This window comes from Grampus griseus (assembly GCF_964374135.1).
Source record: "Grampus griseus genome assembly, chromosome: 3".
NCBI lineage: Eukaryota > Metazoa > Chordata > Mammalia > Artiodactyla > Delphinidae > Grampus > Grampus griseus.
Genome location: NC_139019.1, coordinates 89,830,291 through 89,851,022, shown reverse-complemented (window position 1 = coordinate 89,851,022; position 20,732 = coordinate 89,830,291). Strand labels below are relative to the sequence as shown.

The 20,732-nt window shown below is 34.8% G+C and overlaps 1 protein-coding gene across 1 annotated transcript in view; it reads left to right on the top strand.

Annotated features, from left to right (window-relative positions):
• TMEM232 (transmembrane protein 232) overlaps window positions 1-20,732 on the top strand; it is a gene marked incomplete at both ends in the record, with an annotated part of 246,091 nt that overhangs the window by 82,896 nt on the left and 142,463 nt on the right. Inside the window, 2 exon segments of the mRNA XM_082652465.1 lie at window positions 96-244; window positions 248-274. Of these exon segments, the coding sequence (XP_082508591.1) occupies window positions 96-244; window positions 248-274 (176 nt within the window).

Sequence of the window (20,732 nt, the reverse complement as noted above, 5' to 3'; positions counted from 1 at the left end):
AAACATTAATAAAATCAAATTTCTTCTTTTTCACACAACCATACATTAATAAGATGAATAAAATATCTTCCTAAAGAACCTTTCTTTCTAAACAGGTGATCAAGTGAAATGGACTGCATACTATGGCTTAGTGTATAACCTGCTGAAAATGTCATGGGAACTTCGAGGAGATAAGGAGCAGGATGGACTTAGAAACACAATATGGCAAATGTTACAGAAAACAAAGGATCAGGAGAAAGATGGGTGAATCTGTAATGCAGTAAATATTGCCCAGGTAAGATAAAACACTGGCCATCAACTGGTACGTCTGTCACCAGGAAATATTTGTCCTTTGTCTCTAAGGAAAAAGGAATATTCATATTCAGTGAATATCAGTGATTCACTGTTGAGAACGTGATTTTTAAAAGTTAATACCGACCTATTTTTTAGTTATAGATAAGAGGGGATAATAAATTATTTAGTGAACTTATTTAGAAGTTTTTCTTTCCAGCATTAGACAATATAAATTGCAAATCTGGACTCAGTAAATCTAATGTCTTTTTCTTTAAAGTTAAAAACGTATTTTACAAATTCTTGGTTTTTCTAGCTCTGTTTGAATATATATATATATTCACATTCAAAGGAAATCATTATGAAATTAGCTATCCATTCTTCATAAAATGCAAATATTATTTTCCAGTGATTATCCATGTGGTATCCTATGATATTTCAAAACTCCATCAAATATATTTTTTTTCTCTGTGTCTTATTTTGAGCCAGGTTAATTTGTTATTCTAAAGTACACTTTTTTCTGTCCCTGAAAGTTTCTGGTTCTTTCTAGCTTGCACAGATGCAGTTATCCTAACGTTCTTTTTTTTTTAAATGTTTATTTATTTTATTTATTTATTTTATTTTATTTTTTGGGCTGCATCCGGATCTTAGTTGCAGCACATGGGCTCTTTGGTTGCGGCACACAGGCTCTTCATTGTGGTGCACAGGCTTCTCTCTAGTTGTGGCACGTCGGCTCCAGAGCATGTGGGCTCTGTAGTTTGCAGCATGTGGGCTCTCTAGTTGCGGTGTGTGGGCTCAGTAGTTGTGGCGTGTGTGCTTAGTTGCCCCGCAGCATGTGGGATCTTAGTTTCCCGACCAGAGGTCAAACGCTCATCCTCTGCTTTGGAAGGCAGATTCTTAACGACTGGACCACCAGGGAAGTCCCCTAACACTCTTAATATACTGTTTTCCAGTAATAATTACAGATATGAATTAATGTTAACAAGAAAAGCAAAAATGATTCACTCCGCTTAATTGATTGTCCAAGCTTATGGGTGGGCCATTATTGCAACACAGAATATCTACACTCTAGATCCTTAGTAGAAAACAAAATCTTAAGCTCTTTGTTTTTGAACCTAAGTCTGATTTGGAGTAACGATCTTTATGGAGGACTATCTGAAAATATGCAGTCCATCCTTTTCTCTAGATTTCTAATATTTTTTTCATGGAAAAAGACAATCAGATTGCTGCCCACTTCAGTGTTTTGGATTTCATGGACTTGCTTTCATGCAACTTGCTTCATCTTTGTCCTTGGTTTTGGTGAGAAGCACAGGAAAAAAAAAAAAAGAAAAACAAAGAAAATTATTGTACGTATTATAGTGGTGACCACTATATCACCCAGTATCCTCTTTACTGGGTTTTAGGAAATAAATCCTTCTTAGTTTCATGTGCTCTCTGAATATTATTATTGATTTTGTATAAATGGCTTGCTGGAGCTTAAAAAATGAGAGTCAAATTTTTGACCAGTTTCTGAGAGAAATAGAGGATGATTAGTTCATCTCACCCAGTCTTACTTTTTTTTCTGTTTCCATAATTCTTTCCATTATTTGTTATTATTTATGTTATTATCTGCTTTTGTATCTATTTTTATATTCCATTTCGTATCTCAAACGGATTAGACTGCAACTAAATAAATAAGCTAACTCACATTTGTCATTTCTATAATTAGAATTCTATTTATATGCCTGTTTTCAAGGCCAGTCATTAGGTATAAGATAGCTTCTTTCTTCAAAATTTTAGTAAATATCTGTAGATAATTACATTTGAAATTCATAAGTCAGTTAATCAGACATAGTAAATATTTTTTAGATGCTAGATCCAAGTGAAGACCTTATTACTCAAGCAGTCAGCACTGAGAATAAAGGAATAAACAAAAGCTTAACCACTAGATGTGCTAATTAGTTTTCAGTGCTTAGTGAGGCTTCTGAGAGATGCTTTCATTCATTTTAAATAGTAAATGTGTGGGGAAGGCAAGTTATCCTCAGAGAAAAATCTAAATTAGAAATTTCTAAAAGCAGTTATATTAATTTATGCATAGTACATAGTTAACATAAAAATAAGTTTAATTTGCATTAGGTAGATTAAAAGATATAACTTATAAATGTGGTTTATATAAAGTTTAGAGAGAGACATATTTGGATTATTAAACAATATAAATAATATAAATGTAAATAAATGATAAATTATAAAGTAGTTGGTAAAATATCACTTAATTTAGTTTGATTCTCTTATTTAATATTAAGATACTATGAGTATGTAAAGTGAGAAATTATATAAAATTTTCACGAAAAACAGTAAAAAATATGAAGCAAATGTGAGTACTTACTAAATCTTTTTTGCCATAGTGAATTCTATGGAAGAATCGAGGATGTCCAAAAAATAACCTTTACACAATAAATTTTACTGTTTCATCCAGAAGACCTGTTTTTCAGAAAGATAGGGAAAAACACAAATGGAATATTATATATGTAGCTGGCCCCATGAAAGTTCGTAGCACAAAATGGGAGTTCAGATAAATGTTTGCTCTCTTTTTTCTAATATTAATGAGGAATAAATTACTATTATCTTTAAGTAGTATTTGAGCTGGAAACTTAAATGATGAGTTACATGAAATGATTCAAAGAGGGAGGGTCAAGGAAAGCATCTTTCAGATAAGGAAATGGCATGAGCCAAACATAAATAAGAATGCTTTAAGAGAAAGTCATTGGTTGACCTTGCCTTATTGGGTAAAAAGGTTTGGATTGGGCAGTATTAGGCATCAAATTTGAAAGCTATGTTTTGGTTACCAAGCTAAGGTCTTAGAGACTTAGGGATGGTTTGATAAAACTGGAGATGCTAAGTAAAGGAAACAGTTTGGGGAAAAAATTGTTTGTTCTTATTGGATTTTAATGGTTTGGTAATTTATGTTGGATAAAAATCATGTATACAATTTCCTATATTTTTTTAATGAATTACTGCTTTGGAACTTGTGGTACACTGTTAGAGTAATTTTCCCCAATTTATTCAAGGCTCCCTATATCCCATCCTTCCTTCCCCACTCAAATTCTAGGCTTGACCATGTGACTTAATTTAAACAATTCTAATGCTATACAAGTAGAGATTTGAAAAATGCTTACACATTGGTGCCTGCCCTCCCTTGTTCTCTTGGCATCCTGTAACTGATATGTAAGTAAGTCCGAGTTAACCAGGTGGAAGATGAGAGACAACATGGTAGAGAGACAAGCCATCCTAGTTATTCCATGGACACCTCCCAAAACTAGCTGGTCCCTACCTGACCTAAGAGTTGATCATAGACACATGAATGAGAGCAGAAGGCACATTCTCCTGTGCCCAGCTCAGATTGCTGACCTTGGCATTGTGGACTAAATAAATGGTTGTGTTAAGCCTCTAAGTTCTGGGTTTTTTGTTTTGTTTTTTTTTTTTACATAGTAGGAGTTTTCTGATTGAGTGCTACCTAAATGAGATTTTAATCTGCTACATTGTTCAGTATAAATGTTACTTCTTTCATACTTATCATTTTTTAAAAGACACTAATAATAATAGCTAAGATTTGGTGGGCATTTACTGTGTGCCATGTGCTAAACACTTTACATGCATTAATTATTTAATCCTCAAAAAAACCCCGTATGATACATGAGTTGTTATAGTCTTGATTTTACTGATGAGGAAATTGAAACTTTAAATAAGGACAGTTAAACTTTTTGAAAGGTAAAGCAACTTGCCCATGTATACTGTGGTAGATTACATTGTTTGATTTTCTTATGTTTAATATTGCATTCCTAGAAGAGAAACACTTGTTGATGATGTAGTAATCTTTTTAATATGGCTATATTTGCTTTGATATTATTTTGTTTAAGATATTGCACCCATAATTTTTTTTTACTCTTCAGTAAGATTTATTTATGCTTTTAAAATCATCTTTGGAATATATAGGACTTAAGTAATAATTCTTCTTAAGGTGTTCCTTTATTTTCTTTTTTTGTATTTTATTTTTTTATACAGCAGGTTCTTATTAGTTATCTATTTTATATATATATTAGTGTATATATGTCAATCCCAATCTCCCAATTCATTCTACCACTACCACCCCACCATAATGTTTTTCTTACAATGTTTTCTTATAAAGTAAGGGTTTATGTCAAAGTTATGCTGAACTACTAAAATGAATTTGGAAGTGATTATCTCGCTCTTTTTTTTTCTATTCTCTGGAAGAATTTTGTAGTATTGTCATGATTTCTTCCTTAATAATTTTAATTCATTCCTTGAATTCCCAAGTGAAGCCATTTGGTCATGGATACTTAACAGAAAGGTTTTTAATTTGTGGAAGAATTTTTCAGTTATATGCCTGCCTAGACTTTATTTTTCTTTGCATCAGTTTTGGTTGTTTTGTCTCCCTAAGAATGTGTTTATTTCATTTGCATTTTTAAAGATATTTTATAAAGTTGCTCACAGTATCCTTCTGTAATATTTTAACATCTTTAGAATCTGTCATGATACTCTTTCTTTTGTTCTCCTTTTAGTGTATCGTGCCAAGGGTTTATGAACTTTGTTTTTGAAAAACAAGTTTTGATTCTCTTGATACTGATACTTATTACTTCTATTTTGAACCATTGGTTATGGAAGTTTCTTAATGGCTACATATATGGAGATTTTGTTGTTATATTTATGATTTTTGATTTCTAGTTTAATTCTACTGTGTTCAGGGACAATAGTCTCATCATTATGAAATGTTCTTCTTTATAAAAAGTGTATCTTTTCTATTATGAGTATACCACTGTACCTTTCTTTTATTAGGGTTCTTTCGGTTAGTATTTGCATGGAGCATCTATTTCCTTTTATAAAATTCCAAGCTCTCTGAATTCTTACATGTATATATCTTTAGAGAAGCAATATATTTTAACCTGAAAATTATTGACTTTATATTTGAATGCTCATTCTATTTACACTTAATGCCATTAGAATATATTTGTGTTTATTACTACATCTTTCTATTTACTATTCTGTTTGTACTTCCTGTTCCTGGCTCTCCTTTTGTGTTTGTCTTTTTTTTTTCTTTTCAATTCCATTCTTTTTTATTGAAGTATGGTTGATTTACAGTGTTACATTAACTTCAGGTGTACAACATAGTGACTCACTATTTTTATAGATTGTATTCCTTAAAGTTATTACAAACTATTGGCCATATTCCTTGTGCTGTGCATTATATCCTTGTGTCTTATTTGTTTTATACCTAGTAGTTTATACCTCTTAATCCCCTTCCCCTATCTTGCCCCTCCCCACCCCTCCTCCTCACTGGTAACCACTAATTTATTCTCTGTGTCTGTTTCTGTTTTGCTTGTCATTCATTTGGTTTAATTTTTAGATTCCATATGTAAGTGAAAATATACAGTATTTGTCTTTGTCTGACTTACTTCCCTAAGCATAATACCCTCCAGGTCCATCCATGTTGTTGCAAATGGCAAATTTCATTCTTTCTATGGCTGAGTAATATATATATATAATATCACATCTTCTTTATCCATCCATCTATTGATGGACACCTAGGTTGCTTCCAGTTCTTGGCTATTGTAAATAATGTTGCCATGAACATTGGAATACATGTATCATTTTGAATCAGTGTTTTTGTTTTCTTGGGATATATACTTAAGAATGGAATTGCTGGATCACATGGTAGTTCTTCTTTAAATATTTTGAGGAACCTCCATACTGTTTTCCATAGTAGCTGTACCAATTTACATTCCCACCAACAGTGTGCTAGGTTTCCCTTTTCTCCACATCTTCAGCAACATTTATAATGTGTTGTCTTTTTGATCATGGCCATTCTGACCTGTGTGAGGTGATATCTCATTGTGGTTTCAGTTTGTATTTCCCTGATTAGTGATGTTGAACATCTTTTCATGTGCCTATTGGCCATCTGTATTTTTTTTTGGAAAAATGTCTAATTAGGTCTTCTGCCCATTTTTTAATTGTTTGTTTTTTTGATATTGAGTTGTATGAGCTCTTTGTATGTTTTGGATATTAACTCCTTATCAGACATATTGTTTGCCAATATCTTCTCCCATTCAGTAGGTTGTCTTTTTGTTTTGTTGATGGTTTTCTTCACTGTGCAAAAGCACTTAAGTTTATTTCAGTCAATTTGTTTATTTTTTCTTTTGTTTCTCTTGCTTGAGGAAACAAATCCAAAAATATATTGCCAAGACTTACATCAAAGAATGTACTGCCTATGTTTTCTCCTAAGAGTTTTATGGTTTCCAGTCTTACATTTTAGGTCTTTAGTTCATTTTGAGTTTATTTTGTATATAGTATAAGAAAATGTTCTAATTTCATTCTTTTTTATGTACCTGTCCGGTTTTCCCAATACCACTTCTTTAACAGACTGTCTTTTCTCCATTGTATAGTTTTGCTTGCTTTGTTGTAAACTAATTGACCATATGTGCATAGATTTCTTTCTGAGCTCTATATTCTGTTCCATTGATCAACATGTCTGTTTTTTTTTTTTTTGCCATTAGCACACTCTTTTGATTACTGTAGCTTTGTAGTATAGACTGAAGTCAGGGAGCATGATACCTCCAGCTTTGTTCTTTTTTCTTAATATTGCTTTGGCCATTTGGGCATCTTTTGTGGTTTCATACAAATTTTAGAATTATTTGTTGTAGTTCTAAGAAAAATATCGTTGGTATTTTGATAGGTATTGCATTAAATCTGTAGATTGCTTTGGGTAATATGCACATTTTAACAGTATTAATTCTTCCAATCCATGAACACAGGCTATCTTTCCATGTATTCATATCATCTTCAAGTTCCTTCATCAGTGTCTTATAGTTTTCAGAGTATAGGTCTTTCACCTCCTTGATTAAGTTTATTCCTGGGTATTTTGTTCTTTTGGATGCAGTTTTAAATGGGGTTGTTTTCGACTCATGGACATAGAGAACAGACTTGTGGTTGCCAAGGGGGAGGCAGGGAGGGAGAGGGATGGACTGGGAGTTTGGGGTTAGTAGACGTAAACTATTATATATAGGATGGATAAACAACAAGGTCCTACTGTGTAGCACAGGGAACTATATCCAGTCTCCTGGGATAAACCATAATGGAAAAGAATATAAAAAGAATGTATATATGTGTGTAACTGAGTCACTTTGCTGTACAGCAGAAATTAGCACAACATTGGAACTCAACTATACTTCAATAAAAAAAATTTTTTTAAATGCAGGATGTACCCAAAAAAAGGGATTGTTTTCTTGCTTTCTCTTTCTCGTAGTTCATTATTAGTGTATAGAAAAGCAACAGATTTCTGTATATTATTCTTGTAGCCTGTAACTTTACTGAATTCATTTATTAGTTTTAACTTTTTTTGGTGTAGACTTCAAGGTTTTCTACGTATTTTGTCATCTATAAATAGTGACAGTTTTACTTCTTCCCTTCCAACTTGGATGCTTTTTATTTTTCTTGTCTGATTGCTGTGGCTAGGACTTACAATACTATGTTAAATAGAAATGGTGAGAGTGGGCATCCTTGTCCTGTTACTAATTTTAGAGGAAAAACTTTCATTTTTTTAACCATTGAGTATGATGTTAGCTATGGGTTTTTCATAAATGGGTTCTATTATGTTGAGATATTTTCCCTCTGTGCCAAATTTGTTGAGAGCTTTTTTTAAATCATGAACGGTGTTGAATTGTGTCAAATGTTTTTCCCGCATCTACTGAGTTGATCATGTGATTTTTATCCTTCATTTTGTGAATTTGGAATATCACATTGGTTGATTTGCGTAAGTTGAACCATCCTTAAATCCCTGGAATACAGTCTACTTGTTCATGGTGTATGATCTTTTTTATATATTGTTGAATTCAGTTTGCTAATATTTTGTTGAGGATTTTTGCATCCATGTTCATCAAAGATACTGGCTTTTAATTTTCTTTTTTGTAGTGTCTGTCTGGTTTTGATATCAGGGTAATGGTAGCCTTGTTGAATGAATTTGGGAGTGTTCCCTCCTCTTTAGTGTTTTGGAATAGTTTGAGGATAGGTATTAACTCTCCTTTTTATGTTTGGTAGAATTCTCCTGTGAGGCCCTCTGATCCTGGACTTTTGTTACCAGATTCAATTTCATTTCTACTGATCAATCTGTTCAGACTGTCTATTTCTTCCTGATTTAATCTTGAAAGATTATATGTTTCTAGGAGTTCGTCCATTTGTTCTTGGTTATGCAATTTGTTGGCAGATAACTATATGAAGTATTCTCTCATTATTGTTTTTCTGTGATATCATTTGTAATTTCTCCTCTTTCATTTCTTATTTTGTTTGTGTCCTGTCTTTTTTTCTTGATGAGCCTAGCTAAAGGCTTATCAAATTTGTTTATTTTTCAAAAAAATCATCTCTTGGTTTCATTGATCTTTTCTATTGTCTTATTGGTCTCTATTTTATTTATTTCCTTATTACCTTTTTCATTCCTTCTGCTGCCTTTGGCCTTTGTTCTTCTTTTTGTAATTCCTTTAGATGGTTGTTTAGGTTGTTTATTTGAGATTTTTGTTGTTTCATGTGGTAGGCCTCTATTGCTATAAACGTCCCTCTTAGAACTACTTTTGCTGTGTCCCATAGATTTTGGAAAGTTTTGTTTTTATTTTCACTTGTCTCAAGGTATTTTCTGATTTCGTCTTTGATTTCTTTGTTGAACCATCGTTTTTGTTAGTAGCACGCTGCTTAGTCTTCATGCTTTTCCCATTTTTCTTCTTATAATGGATTTCCAGTTTCATACTGGAAAAGATACTTGATACAATTTTTATCTAAAATTTGTTGAGACTTGTTTTGTGGCCTAGTATATGATCTATCCTGGAGAACTTGCCATATGTACTTGAATCCAATGTATTCTGCTGTTTTTGGATGGAATGTCCTGAGATATCTATTAAGTTCAACTGATCTAATATGTCACTTAAGGCAAATGTTTTCTTATTGATTTTTTGCCTGATGATCTGTCCATTTGTGTAAGTGAGCTGTTAAAGTTTCTTACTACTACTGTATTGTTTTCAACTTCTCCCTTTATGTCTGTTGCTATTTGCTTTATATATTTATGTGCTCCTATATTAGGTGCATACATGTTTATGAATGTTATATCTTCTTGTATTGATCCATTTATCATTATACAGTGCCCTTTTTGTCTTTTATTATAGAATTTGACTTTAATGTTTACTTTGTCTGATATGAGTATTGCTATCCCAGCTTTTTTTTCATTTCTATTTGCATGGAATATATTTTTCTATCCCCTCACTTTTAGTCTGCATGTGTGTTTAGCTCGAAAGTGAATCTCTTATAGGCAACATGTAGATAGGTCTTGTTTTTTAATCCAATCAGCCACCTTATGTCCTGTGATTGGAGAATTTTGTCCATTGACATTTAAAGTAATTATTGATAGTTACGTACTTGTTGCCATTTTGTTACTTGTTTTCTGGTTGTTCTGTCTCCTTTTTTTAAAACTCATTTTGTGCCCTTTCAGGAAGATTTTTCATTATACCGTTTCATCCCACCCCCTTTGTTTGTTTACTTGGTGGTCACACATTCCTTTATTTGTTACCCTGATATTACAAAATGAATCCCTTATTATTGAATTCTAATGTAGGGAGATTTATATTTTCCTGGACCATAAAATCGTCTTATAATATTTTAACTCCTTTTCTTTCTCTTAAAAAATTTTCCTGTTGAGCATTTAAACTGTGTGTGTTTCTCTGGGTGTGTTTCTGTGTGTGTGTGCATGGCTACGTGTGTGTGTTTACATACCAACATATTAATATTGTTTTATACACTCAGTATTCTTTAGATTTACTTATATATTTACATGTTTTTCTCCTTACTTTTCCTTCTTGAATCGCTGACCTTCCATATGGGATTATTTTTCTTTTGCTCAAAGGAAATCCTTTCATATTCTTTTCATAAGCATCTGCTGGTGGCTAATTCTGTCAGTTTTTACTGACAAAAGGCTTGTATTCAATCTGATTTTGAAGGATAGTTTTATTGGCCAAGAATTCTATATTGGTATAGGTATGACAAAGTTAAGTGTCTGACTGCAGTGTTTGTTCTTTTCCTAGCTAATGGTTTTCCTTGCATCATTTTTATGATTTTGGTCATAAAGCATTTTTTCCAAATTATTTTTAGCTAATATATTTTTAATGTAAATTGCATAATAAAATGTCTATACTAGGTTTCAGGAATAATAATGTCTAAACTAATGCCTTTAAATTCTCCACAGCTAATTATTCAAAAGACCAAAGTGATTAGCATCTATGCAGTTTTCAGTTTTTCTCTTCTAAGGCTGAAACTCCCTTTTACGCTTAATTTCTTTGAGGAAAATGATACTTATATTTATTTCATGTTTTAAAAAGCTGCCTTTCTAAGTGAGTTAATAATGGTACTGTAGAATAACTTGAACAACTAAATCACATATATGAATCAGACAAAGCAAGATGATTTCAAAAGAATGAGTACATTTGGTCTATAGGTGTAATGTGTTAGAGCAAATATTTTGAAATTATTAAAGTTGTACTATCTTGTCTGGAATAGTCTGAACACTTTCTATATAATTTATCTTTATAGGTGTGTTTAATTTTACAGTACAACATGAACAAGATATAATCAAATTTCCCTTCCTTTTCGGTACTATCATGGCAACACTTATTTACAGTAATAGAATACAAAGGTTAGTTACTTGTTTTTAAACATGCTTAGTTTTAAAAAATTACTTAATAATTCCCACATACTGTTAAACCACTTATATTATTGTCCTGTGATACCTCTTTGGGGAACAAATTCTATGGCATAAAATAGTTAGAAGCTTTCTTTTACAAGTGGTAAAAACCTTGTTAGTCTTTAGATGCTGCCTCACTGCTCAATGTGAATAGAGAACATCTAAAAAAAAAAAAAAGCCCTATACAGTGCATACAGTGAAGGCTTGTGCCTCAGATGCTTTGATCTGAAATAAAATATTTATTCCACTTTTATTTCAGTTAATGCAAATGACTATGCTTATAGCAAAACCTTTGTTTATTCTTTCCTTCCTAACACCTTGCTCCCAGAACCTTTCCTTGTGTAAGGTAATCATCATATTACCTACACAGAGTGAAACATAGCCTTAATTATAAACTACTCTACATTAGAGTGGAAGGATTTATTTCACTAGGATTGATGATACTTGTATGTTTATGGAATTAAGAGAGATTTTCTCTCTTTATACTTTAAAAATAAATATGCAATTCATATGATAAACTATTGATTTTAATAAATTAAAATTTATACTTAATACCTCAATTTATCTACATCACTGGTAAATCCTTCACTAACTGTATTATGTACTTTAATGCCTTTTATGTTTTTTTATCCATAGTAGCATTCTATCATCTACAGTTCTTTTTATATCTGTTCATAAAATTTGATACTTAATGGAGGTTAGATGAGAGGTGAGATATTTAATAGCAAATTTGAAATGGAAAACATTTCTAAATATCCCTAAACATGAACCTTCATCTGACAAATTCAATATAAACCCAACTGTTGCCTGAGTATTTGGGAAAGAAATAAAAAACTGTCATATAGTCACAGTGGCATAATAAACAAATGTTAATTGATGTGCTTTGTTTGAAATACTTCCATGGAGACTTGCAATGAGCAAGGCTCTTCTGTATAGGCAATTCAGCAGCATATGTTGGCACATCTAGGAAAAGTCATCATGTATAAATGCTTTCCGCCATCTGGTATATGACCTAAAATATCAAAATGAAATATGTACAACTAAAATGAATATGTGACTTTATTCAGGGTACCTTTGACTCATTAGGTAAAGCCCTTGCTGGTTAACATTTCATGGTGATCTTTAAAATAAAATTTGTTTTTATTCTTAATGATATTTCCATACTCCTAATGTATTTTTTCTATTTATTGGAGTATAATTGCTTTACAATGTTGTGTTAGTTTCTGCTGTACAATGAAGTGAATCAGCTATATGTATACATATATCCCCTCCCTCTTGGACTTCCCCACCACCACCATCCCACCCATCTAGGTTGTCACAGAGCACCAAGCTGAGCTCCCTGTGCTATATAGCAGGCTCCCACTACCTATCTATTTTACACATGGTAGTGTATTTATGCCAAACCTACTCTCCCAATTCGTTCCATCCTCCCTTTCCCCACCGTGTCCACATGTCGGTTCTCTACTCTATGTCTATGTCTCTATTCCTGCCCTGCAGATAGGTGCATCTGTACCATTTTTCTAGATTCCACATATATGTGGTAATATATTTGTTTTTCTCTTTCTGACTTACTTCACTCTGTATGGCAGACTCTAGGTCCATCCACAACTCTAAACCTGACCCAATTTCTTTCCGTTTTATGGCTGAGTAATATTCTATTGTATATATGTACCACATCTTCTTTATCCATTTATCTGTCATCGGACATTTAGACTGTTTCCATGTCCTGGGTATTGTAAATAGAGCTGCAATGAACATTGGGGTGCATGTGTCTCTCTTTTGTTTTTTTTTTTGCGTTACGCTGGCCTCTCACTGTCATGGCCTCTCCCGTTGCAGAGCACAGGCTCCAGACGTGCAGGCTCAGCGGCCATGGCTCATGGGCCCAGCCACTCCGTGGCATGTGGGATCTTCCCGGACTGGGGCACAAACCCGTGTCCCCTGCATTGGCAGGCGGACTCTCAACCACTGCGCCACCAGGGAAGCCCCATGTGTCTCTTTGAATTATGGTATTCTCAGGATATATACCCAGTAGTGGGACTGCTGGGTCATATGGTAGTTCTATTTTTAGTTTTTTTAAGGAACTTACATGCTGTTCTCCATAGTGGCTGTATCAATTTACATTCCCAACAACAGTGCAATAGGGTTCCTTTTTCTCCACACCCTCTCTAGCATTTATTGTTTCTAGATTTTTTGATGATGGCCATTCTGACCAGTGTGAGGTGATATCTAATTGCAGTTTTGCCTTGCTCTAATAATTAGTGATGTTGAGCAGCCTTTCATGTGCCTCTTGGCCATCTGTATGTCTTCTTTGGTGAAATGTCTGTTTAGGATTTCTGCCCATTTTTTGATTCGGTTGTTTGTTTGTTTGATACGGAGCTCCAAGACATGTTTGTATATTTTGGAGGTTAATCCTTTGTCAGTTGCTTCATTTGCAAATATTTTTTCCCATTCTAAGGGTTGTCTTTTTGCCTTGTTTATAGTTTCCTTTGCTGTGCAAAAGCTTTTAAGTTTCATTAGCTCCCATTTGTTTATTTTTGTTTTTATTTTCATTACTTTAGGAGGTGGGTCAAAAAGGATCTTGCTGTGATCTCTTATGTCAAAGAAAGTTTATCCTGTGTTTTCCTCTAAGAGTTTTATAGTTTTTTTACATTTAGATCTTAATCCATTTTGAGTTTATTTTTGTGTATGGTGTTAGGGAGTATTCTAATTTCATTCTTTTACATATAGCAGTCCAGTTTTTCCAGCACCACTTATTGAAGAATCTGCATTTTCTCCATTGTATGTTCTTGCATCCTTTGTCATAAATTAGGTGACCATATGTGCATGGGTATATCTCTGGGCTTTCTATCCTGTACCATTGATCTATATTTCTGTTTTGGTGCCCGTACCATACTGTGTTGATTACTGTAGCTTTGTAGTACAGTTTGAAGTCTGGGAGCCAGATTCCGCCAGCTCTGTTTTTCTTTCTCAAGATTGCTTTGGTTATTCAGCGTCTTTTGTGTTTCCATACAAATTGTAAAAATCTTTGTTCTAATTCTGTAAAGAATGCCATTGGTATTGTGATAGGGATTGCACTGGATCTGTAGATTGCTTTGGGTACTATAGTTATTTTCACAATGTTGATTCTTCCAATCCAAGAGCATGGTATATTTCTTCATCTGTTTATGTCATCTTTGATTTCTTTCACCAGTGTTCTATTGTTTTCTGAGTACACGTCTTTTGTCTCCTTAGGTAGGTTTATTCCTAGCTATTTTATTCTTTTTATTGCAGTGGTGAATGGGATTGTTGCCATAATTACTATTTCTGATCTTTCATTGTTAGTGTATAAGAATGCAAGTGATTTCTGTGCATTAATTTTGTATCCAGCAACCTTAACAAATTCATTGATTAGTTCTAGTAGTTTTATTGTGGCATCTTTAGGATTTTCCGTGTATAGTAACATGTCATCTGCAAACAGTGACAGTTTTACTACTTCTTTTCCAGTTTGTATTTCTTTTTTTAATTTTTACTTTTATATAATTTAATCTTTATTTTTAATTTTTTGAATTTTATTTATTTATTTTTTGTACAGAGGTTCTTATTAGTTATATATTTTATACATAATAGTGTATATATGTCAATCCCAATCTCCCAATTCATCCCACCACCACCACACCCCTCCCCTGCTTTCCCCCCTTGGTGTCCATATGTGTGTTCTCTACATCTGTGTTTCTATTTCTGCCTTTCAAACAGTTCATCTGTACCATTTTTGTAGATTCCACATATATGTGTTAATATACGATACTTGTTTTTCTATTTCTGACTTACTTCACTCTGTATGACAGTCTCTAGGTCCATCCATGTCTCTACAAATGAACCAATTTTGTTATTTTTTATGCCTGAGTAATATTCCATTGTGTATGTGTACCACATCTTCTTTATCCTTTCATCTGTCAATGGGAATTTAGATTGCTTAAATGATCTGGCTATTGTAAGTAGTGCTGCAATGAACATTGGGGTGCATGTGGTTTTTTTTTTTTTTACATCTGTATTGGAGTATAATTGCTTTAAAATGGTGTGTTAGTTTCTGCTTTATAAAAAGTGAATCAGTTATACATATACATATGTTCCCATATCTCTTCCCTCTTGTGTCGCCCTCCCTCCCACCTTGCCTATCCCACCCCTCCAGGTGGTCACAAAGCACCGAGCTGATCTCCCTGTGCTATGTGGCTGCTTCCCACTAGCTATCTACCTTACGTTTGGTAGTGTATATATGTCCATGCCTCTGTCTCGCTTTGTCACAGCTTACCCTTCCCCCTCCCCATATCCTCAAGTCCATTCTCTAGTAGGTCTGTGTCTTTATTCCTGTCTTACCCCTAGGTTCTTTATGACATTTCTTTTTCTTAAATTCCATATATATGTGTTAGCATATGGTATTTGTCTTTCTCTTTCTGACTTACTTCACTCTGTATGACAGACTCTAGGTCTATCCACCTCATTACAAATAGCTCAATTTCGTTTCTTTTTATGGCTGAGTAATATTCCATTGTATATGTGTGCCACATCTTCTTTATCCATTCATCCAATGATGGACACTTAGGTTGTTTCCATCTCCAGGCTATTGTAAATAGAGCTGCAATGAACATTTTGGTACATGACTCTTCTTGAATTATGGTTTTCTCAGGGTATATGCCCAGTAGTGGGATTGCTGGGTCATATGGTAGTTCTATTTTTTGTTTTTGAAGGAACCTGCATACTGTTCTCCACAGTGGCTGTATCAATTTACATTCCCACCAACAGTGCAAGAGGGATCCCTTTTCTACACATCCTGTCCAGCATTTATTGTCTCTAGATTTTTTGATGATGGCCATTCTGACTGGTGTGAGATGATATCTCATTGTAGTTTTGATTTGCATTTCTCTAATGATTAATGAAGTTGAGCATTCTTTCATGTGTTTGTTGGCAGTCTGCATATCTTTGGAGAAATGTCTATTTAGGTCTTCTGCCCATTTTTGGATTGGGTTGTTTTTTTTGTTGTTGTTATTGAGCTGCATGAGCTGCTTATTAATTTTGGAGATTAATCCTTTGTCAGTTGCTTCATTTGCTGGGTCATATGGTAATTCTATTTTTAGTTTTTTAAGGAACCTCCATATTGTTCTCCACAGTGGCTGTATCAATTTGTATTCCCACCAACAGTGCAAGACGGTTCCCTTCTCTCCACACCCTCTCCAGCATTTGTTGTTTGTAGATTTTCTGATGATGCCCATTCTAACTGGTGTGAGGTGATACCTCATTGTAGTTTTGATTTGAATTTCTCTTAATAATTAGTGATGTTGAACAGCCTTTCCTGTGCCTCTTGGCCATCTGTATATCTTCTTTGGAGAAATGTCTATTTAGGTCTTCTGCCTCTTTTTTGATTCGGTTGTTTTTTTTAATATGGAGCTGCATGTGCTGTTTGGAGATTAATCCTCTGTTGATTTGTTTGCAGATATTTTCTCCCATTCTGAGGGTTGTCTTTTCGTCTTGTTTATAGTTTCCTTTGCTGTGAAAAAGCTTTTAAGTTTTATTAGGTCCCATTTGTTTATTTATGTTTTTATTTTGATTACTCTGGGAGGTGGGTCATGAAGGATCTTGCTGTGACTTATGTCAAAGAGTGTTCTTCCTATGTTTTCTTCTAATACTTTTATAGTGTCCAGTCTTAGATTTAGGTCTCTAATCCATTTTGAGTTTATTTTAGTGTATGGTGTTAGGGAGTGTTCTAATTTCATTCTTTAACATGTAGCTGTCCAGTTTTCCCAGCACCAGTTATTGAAGACCCTGTCTTTTCTCCATTGTATATCCTTGCCTCCTTTGTCATAGATTAGTTAACCACAGGTGCATCAGTTTATCTCTGGCTTTCTATCTGGTTCCATTGATCTGTATTTCTGTTTTTATGCCAGTACCATATTGTCTTGATTACTGTAGCTTTGTAGTATAGTCTGAAGTCAGGGAGTCCAGTTCCTCCAGCTCCATTTTTTTCCCTCAAGATTGCTTTGTTTATTCAGGGTCTTTTGTATCTCCACACAAATTTTAAGATTTTTCATTCTAGCCCTGTAAAAAATTCCATTGGTAATTTGATAGGGATTGCATTGAATCTGTAGATTGCTTTGTGTAGTATAGTCATTTTCACAATATTGATTCTTCCAATCCATGAACATTGTATATCTCTCCATGTTTATGTCATCTTTGATTTGTTTCATCAGTGTCTTGTATTTTTCTGAGTACAGGTGTTTTGGCTCCTTAGGTACGTTTATTCCTAGGTATTTTATTCTTTTTCTTCCAATGGTGAATGTGATTGTTTCCTTAATTTCTCTTTCTAATCTTTCATTGTTAGTGTATAGGAATGCAAGAGATTTCTGTACATTTATTTTGTATACTAAAACTTTCCCAAATTCATTGATTAGCTCTAGTTGTTCTGGTGGCATCTTTAGGATTTTCTGTGTATAGTATCATGTCATCTGCAAATAGTAACAGTTTTACTTCTTTACCAATTTGTGTTTCTTTCTCTTCTCTGATTGCTGTGGCTAGGACTTCAACAACTATGTTGACTTCAGCAACTATGTTAATCAGGAAAAAGACAAGACATCCTTGTCTTTTTCCTGATCTTAGAGGAAATGCTTTCACTTTTTCACCATTGTGAATGCTGTTTGCTGTGGGTTTGGCATATATGGCCTTTATTATGTTCAGGTAGGTTCCCTCTGTGACCACTTTCTGAAGAGTTTTTATCATAAATTGTTGTTGAATTTTGTCAAAAGCTTTTTCTGCATCTGTTGAGATATCATATGGTTTTTATTCTTCAGTTTGTTAATAGGGTGTATAACACTGATTGATTTTCATATGCTGAAGAATCCTTGTATCCCTGGGATAAATCCCACTTGATCATGGTATATGATCCTTTTAATGTGCTGTTGGATTCTGTTTGCTAGTATTTTGTTGAGGATTTTTGCATCTGTGATCATCAGTGATATTGGTCTGTAAATTTCTTTTTTTTTTGTGATATCTTTGTCTGTGGTATCCAGGTGTTGGTGGCCTTGTAGAATGAGTTTGGGAGTGTTCCTTCCTCTGCAGTTTTTTGGATGAGTTTCAGAACGATGGGTGTCAACTCTTCTCTAAATGTTTGATAGAATTCACCTGTGAAGCCATCTTGTCCTGGACTTTTGTTTGTTGGAAGATTTTTAATTAAAGTCTCAATTTCATTACTTGTGATAAGTCTGGTTATATTTTCTAATTCTTGCAGGTTCAGTCTTAGAAAATTGTCCCTTTCCAAGAATTTGTCCATTTTTTTGTGGTTGTCCATTTTATTGGCATATAGTTGTTTGTAGTATTCTCTTATAATACTTTGTATTTCTGTGGTGTCAGTTGTGATTTCTTCTTTTTCATTTTTAATTTTATTGATTTGCATCCTGTACCTTTTTTTCTTGATGAGTTTGGCTAAAGGTTTATCAATTTTTTTATCTCCTAAAGAACCAAATTTTAGTTTTATTGATCTTTCCTATTCTTCATTTCTATTTCACTTATTTCTGCTTTGATTTTTATGATTTCTTTCCTTGTAATAATTTTGGATTTTCTTTGTTCTTCTTTCTCTAGTTGCTTTCGGTGTGGGTCTTTTGTGTTTCCTGCCTAGAAAAGTTTCTTTAGCTTTTGTTGTAAAGCTGGCTTGGTGGTGCTGAATTCTTTAGCTTTTGCTTGCCTGAAAAGCTTTTGATTTCTCCATCGAATTTGAATGAAATCCTTGCTGGGTAGAGTAATCTTGGTTGTAGGTTTTTCTCTTTTATCACTTTAAGTATGTCCTGCCTCTACCTTCTGGCCTGCAGAGTTTCTGCTGAAAAATTAGCTGTTAACCTTATGGGGATTCCTTTGTATGTTATTTTTTGCTTTTCCCTTGCTTCTTTTAATACTTTTTCTTGGAATTTAATGTTAGTTAGTTTGATTAATATGTGTCTTGGTGTGTTTCTCCTAGGATTTAACATGTGTGGGACGCTGCACTTCCTGAACTTGGGTGACTATTTCCTTGCCCATGTTAGGGAAGTTTTCCACTATAATCTCTCTGAATATTTTCTCAGACCCTTTCCTTTTCTTCTTCTGGGACCCCTATAATTCAAATGTTGGTGTGTTTAGTATTGTACAAGAGGTCTCTGAGATTGTCTTCAATTCTTTTCATTGTTTTATCTTCACTCTGCTCCTCATCAGTTATTTCCAACATTCTCTCTTCCAGCTCACTTATTTGTTCTTCTCCCTCAGTTGTTTTGTTATTGATTCCTTCTTGTGTATTTTTCATTTTAGTTATTGTGTTGTTTATCTCTGTTCTTTAGTTCTTCTAGGTCTTTGTTAAACATTTCTTGTATTTTCTCTATCTGTGCCTCCATTCTGTTTCTGAGATTCTGGTTTATCTTTACTATCATTACTCTGAATTCTTTTTCAGAAAGGTTGCCTATTTCCTCTTCATTTATTGGTCTTGTAATTTTTTACCTTGCTCCTTCATCAGTGACATATTTTCTTGTCATCTCAGTTTTTTTTTATTTTTATTTTTATGGGTGGGATTGTGTTCCTGTCTTACTGGTTGTTTGGCCTGAGGCTTCCACCACTTGAGATTGTGGGCTGCTGGGTACAGCTGGGTCTTGGTGTCGAGATGAGGACCTGTGGGAGACCTCACTGTGATGAATATTCCCTGGGGTCTGAGGTTTTCTGATAGTCCAGTTGTTTGGATTCACAACCCCCATTCCAGGAGCTCAGGCCTGACCCCCAAGTCATGAACCAAGATTCCACAAGCCACGCAGGTCTGCAAAACAAAGAAAAGAAAAAAAAGGAGCAGAACAATTACAGAGTAAAAAATAAAATAAAATTAGAAAACTAACAGATATGTTAGAAAAAATAAATTAATATATAGATGAAACAACAACCAGAAGGTAAAAGAGAACCAAAATAGAAAAAGACAGGAGGGAAAAAAAAGCCAGAAAATGCCTTGGCTGTGTGTTGCAGGACTTAGGTAGGGGTGGGGTTTAGGCGGGACCCCAGCAGGCTTCCCAGGGCCCGAATGGGTGGGGGGAACTCACTCCACACCTCTGCTGATTTTCCAGTCCTGGAGGGTCCCACTGTCCGCCTCTCCTCCTCTTTCCCTCCTCCCTCCCATGCCCCTAGGACCCACAAGGTCAGAGGGGGCTCTGGAGAATTGAGGACCAGGCCTGGTAGCCTAGCAGGCTTCCTAGGGCCCAAGTGAGTGGGGGAAATGCCCTCCACGCCTCCCCTGACCCTCCAGTCCCGGAGGGCCCCACCCCATCCACCTCTCCTATTCTCCCCCCACCTCCCTCCTACGCTCCTAGGACCCACGTGGCCCAGAGGGGGCCCCGGAGAACAGAGGACCAGGTCTGGGAGCCCAGTAGGCCTCCCAGGACCCAATTGGGCAAGGGAAATGCTAGGTGCACTCCCCCCTGATCCTCCAAGCTCCCAAGGGTCCCGCCAGGCGTGGGAACCCCTCCCCTCTCCCAGCCACCCCTCAGGGGCACTGGTCCTGTCTGGCCTCCACTTCTCCTCCCCCTCACTCCCCTCCACATTCTACCCGGTTGCTTGGGGTTCCTCCCATTTCCTTGGGTATTGAGGTCCCCCACCAGCATCCAGCAGGTGCCTTAGTTGTAGGGAGACTTGAAATCCGCATCCTCCCATGCTGCCATCTTCCTAA